Source organism: Asparagus officinalis, chromosome 3 (assembly GCF_001876935.1).
Source record: "Asparagus officinalis chromosome 3, Aspof.V1, whole genome shotgun sequence".
Classification (NCBI taxonomy): domain Eukaryota; kingdom Viridiplantae; phylum Streptophyta; class Magnoliopsida; order Asparagales; family Asparagaceae; genus Asparagus; species Asparagus officinalis.
In genome coordinates, this window is record NC_033796.1 from 19,229,328 (window position 1) to 19,232,250 (window position 2,923).

A 2,923-nucleotide genomic window follows, 5' to 3' on the forward strand; every position below is an offset into this window, starting at 1 on the left:
ATTGTAAACCAAGAATTATCACAGTTGTTTTTCAAATTAAATGCCTTCTGTGTGGATATCTCGCATAAAAAGTTCTTTTACGCTCACAAGAAAAAACAACTAACTGACAAACAAACCGAATTGTGCTAGCGATAAACGTTTTTGCGCATGCAAACCGTCAGTATTTCCGTTAGATCTTCATAATAATCCATCAACATGTACAACAAAATAAATATTGATATCATGACTATCGCAACCAATGTACAGAAAAACCGTGACGCTGATTTTCAAATATACACAAGAATTACTGGTTGTGAACTTCCACATCACTTTTAAATGAGCTATTGAAAAATAAACAACAACGAACATGGTCAATATCACAACTTCTGTACTTCTTGAAGGTTCATTGATGTAATTAATTAACATCTTATATAAATACTTACGCGTGTAAAGTACAATAATTATAGAAAAGGGGTAATTGTAATATAAAAAAAGTAAAACAGATCAACTCAAAGTTGAAATTCTCGAAAGATAAGCTATAAAACCTAAATTTTCACCTAACAAAATCCATAACATGTCCCCAAACAAAAATCTTTGATAGTGACATCTGTTGCTCATTCCCAACACCCTCGACGCTGCGCACGTTAGTCCTGATGCGCCTCCTACATCCACCGTCTTTTAACCCCTCCCCAACTCATATCCAACCGTCGCTCTTTCTTAAATCAAACCGTAATTTTAGATTATTATTTCGTGTAAAACTTTCAACTAAAAAATAATTGTGAAAATGACAAACCTATGTAACAGGAGAAAAGAAAGGAAAGAGACAAGAGAGGGAGGGAGAGAGAGAGAGCGTGTGTGTGAAGCAGAGAGATCCTCTTCTCTATAAAACCTCTCTAATGGTTTCTATTGCTCCCCTCTCTTCTTAAATTCTCTCCCCCTTTCCTCTCTCTCTCTCTCTCTCTCTCTCTCCCCAATGGAATTCGATCTCGAGAATCCGCTCATCAGCAACGAGGATGACTTGATCTCCGATCTCTTCGCCGCCGAATCCGATCACATGAGCTCGTTTGCTGGAAACGTCACCCAGGCTTCCCGCCAAAACGCGGTCTCTTTAATCATTCAGGTAACCAAAAAATTTTAGAAAAAGTCACCAATCTGTGGCGAAAAAAATCAAGAAATCGATTGATCTGCTATCCATCTTTAATTTTCTTTCCTTTTTTGATGTTTTTTTAGGCGCAGTTCACTTGGAATCTTGATCCGTTCTTGAGCTACCTCGCTGTGAACTACATCGATCGTTTCCTCTCCAAGAGAGAAATCCCGGTAGCAACTTCGAAAAAATCTATCAGATCGGAGGTTTTTTTTGGCCGATCTGATCTAAAATAGGAATTTATTTAACGAATTTTGATTATTACAGAGTGGAAAACCATGGATCGAACGGCTCCTCACCATCGCCTGCCTCTCTTTGGCTTCAAAGATGAAGAAGGTGGACTTTTGCCTTGCTGATCTTCAGGTACTTCCAATTTTCCCCTTCGATTTATATTTTTTTTGTTTTATCTTTGATATTGATCGATTTCCCCAAAAATTTCAATGGAACAGAGAGACGAGGGGTTTATTTTCGACGGACAAACGATTCATCGGATGGAAATGCTTGTGCTTGGGACTTTAGAGTGGCGAATGAGATCGATCACTCCCTTTTGCTTCATCAATTACTTCATCGCTTTCTTCAAGCCCGATCAGCTTCCTTATCTTGAAGCTCTCAAGAATCGCGCTCTGGAAACTCTTTTCTTGGCTCAGAATGGTATTCATCGATCCTTTTCCCCGATTTTTTTTTTTTTTTTGCTATTTTTGTTTATTTCGCTTCCTAATACTTTCTTTTTTGTGAAATTTAGAGATCAAGATTCTTGAATTTAAACCCTCTCTTATTGCCGCATCGGCGCTGCTCTCCGCCGCCAACGAGCTCTTTCCAATCCAATTTAATGCATTCAAATCCGCAATCTCAGCTTCTGAATTTGTACATAAGGTGTGCAAAAAGATTTTATTTTTCGTAATTGTTGATTATTTAATAACGTGCTTTGTTAATTTTGATAGTTTTATGGGGGCTCGTGTGTTAATAATGCAGGAGAAGTTATCGGAGTGTCTGAGCGTGATGATTGACGTGGCGATGGACAGCTGTGAATCGACGTTTGAGATGATCTCAAGCTCTAATACACCGGTTACGGTGCTCCGCGGAGCACATGATCTCTCGGCTACTGAAAGCGACCTGACCGTTGGATCCAAATCCGACGATCGCAATGTTAAGAAGCGGAGGACTGCTGCTGCTCTTTCTGGTCTTAGACTGAAGCCGAATTAAAATATTAAGAGATCGGAAAAATGAAAAAAGACATTATAGAGAAAAAATCAAAAAAAAAAAAAACTATTATGGTTTGCTGTGGTAATATATTTTGGCTTAATTTTATTTTATTTATTTTCCGGTTTTTTGTTGTTTCGGGAAAGCTGGAAACAGACGAAGGGAGAGGACAAACGACAGCTTTGGACTGGATAAAAAACGTGGTCTGTAATTTTTGCAGTTTAGTACGTACACAAATTAGAAATTAGTGCTTCTTAGTTAGTTATTAAATTTGTCCCCGAAGGTTTCAGTCAACGATAGTACGAATCTGTTACGTGTCTGGTCCAGGGGAAACCAGTACGTCATTGAAAATCCAACGCCAGAACGACGGTTTTGCTCTTTGGAACGGCTGGATGATTAACACGTGGCTGCACCGTAGCTGGCTGGCTACGTATGTTGCATGCATGAAGTTGTGATTTACGTACGCGATTCTGTATACTGTACCCCGCGTGCAAGGCACGTGGTCGGAACTTTAGAAAAATAAGCAGAGGTTTGTTGAGTAATTGACCATTTAAGATTTGATATTTACTGAAACATGAAATTTATTACTTTTAGGACTAA

The 2,923-nt window shown here is 38.7% G+C and overlaps 1 protein-coding gene across 1 annotated transcript; it reads left to right on the plus strand.

Moving 5' to 3' along the window:
* Positions 800-2,588, plus strand: LOC109833256 (cyclin-D6-1). The gene is made up of 6 exons (XM_020400863.1): positions 800-1,099; positions 1,210-1,296; positions 1,391-1,486; positions 1,573-1,774; positions 1,866-1,996; positions 2,096-2,588. Exons 1-6 carry the CDS (start codon positions 953-955, stop codon positions 2,324-2,326), a joined length of 894 nt encoding a protein of 297 aa, XP_020256452.1. The 5' UTR covers positions 800-952; the 3' UTR covers positions 2,327-2,588.

Excerpts from the sequence above, each read along its gene's own strand:
- LOC109833256 (XM_020400863.1), top strand. The coding sequence starts at position 953 with ATGGAATTCGATCTCGAGAATCCGCTCATCAGCAACGAGGATGACTTG. Across the intron at positions 1,100-1,209 it reads CGGTCTCTTTAATCATTCAG|GCGCAGTTCACTTGGAATCT; the intron begins GTAACCAAAAAA and ends ATGTTTTTTTAG. Across the intron at positions 1,297-1,390 it reads TCTCCAAGAGAGAAATCCCG|AGTGGAAAACCATGGATCGA; the intron begins GTAGCAACTTCG and ends TGATTATTACAG.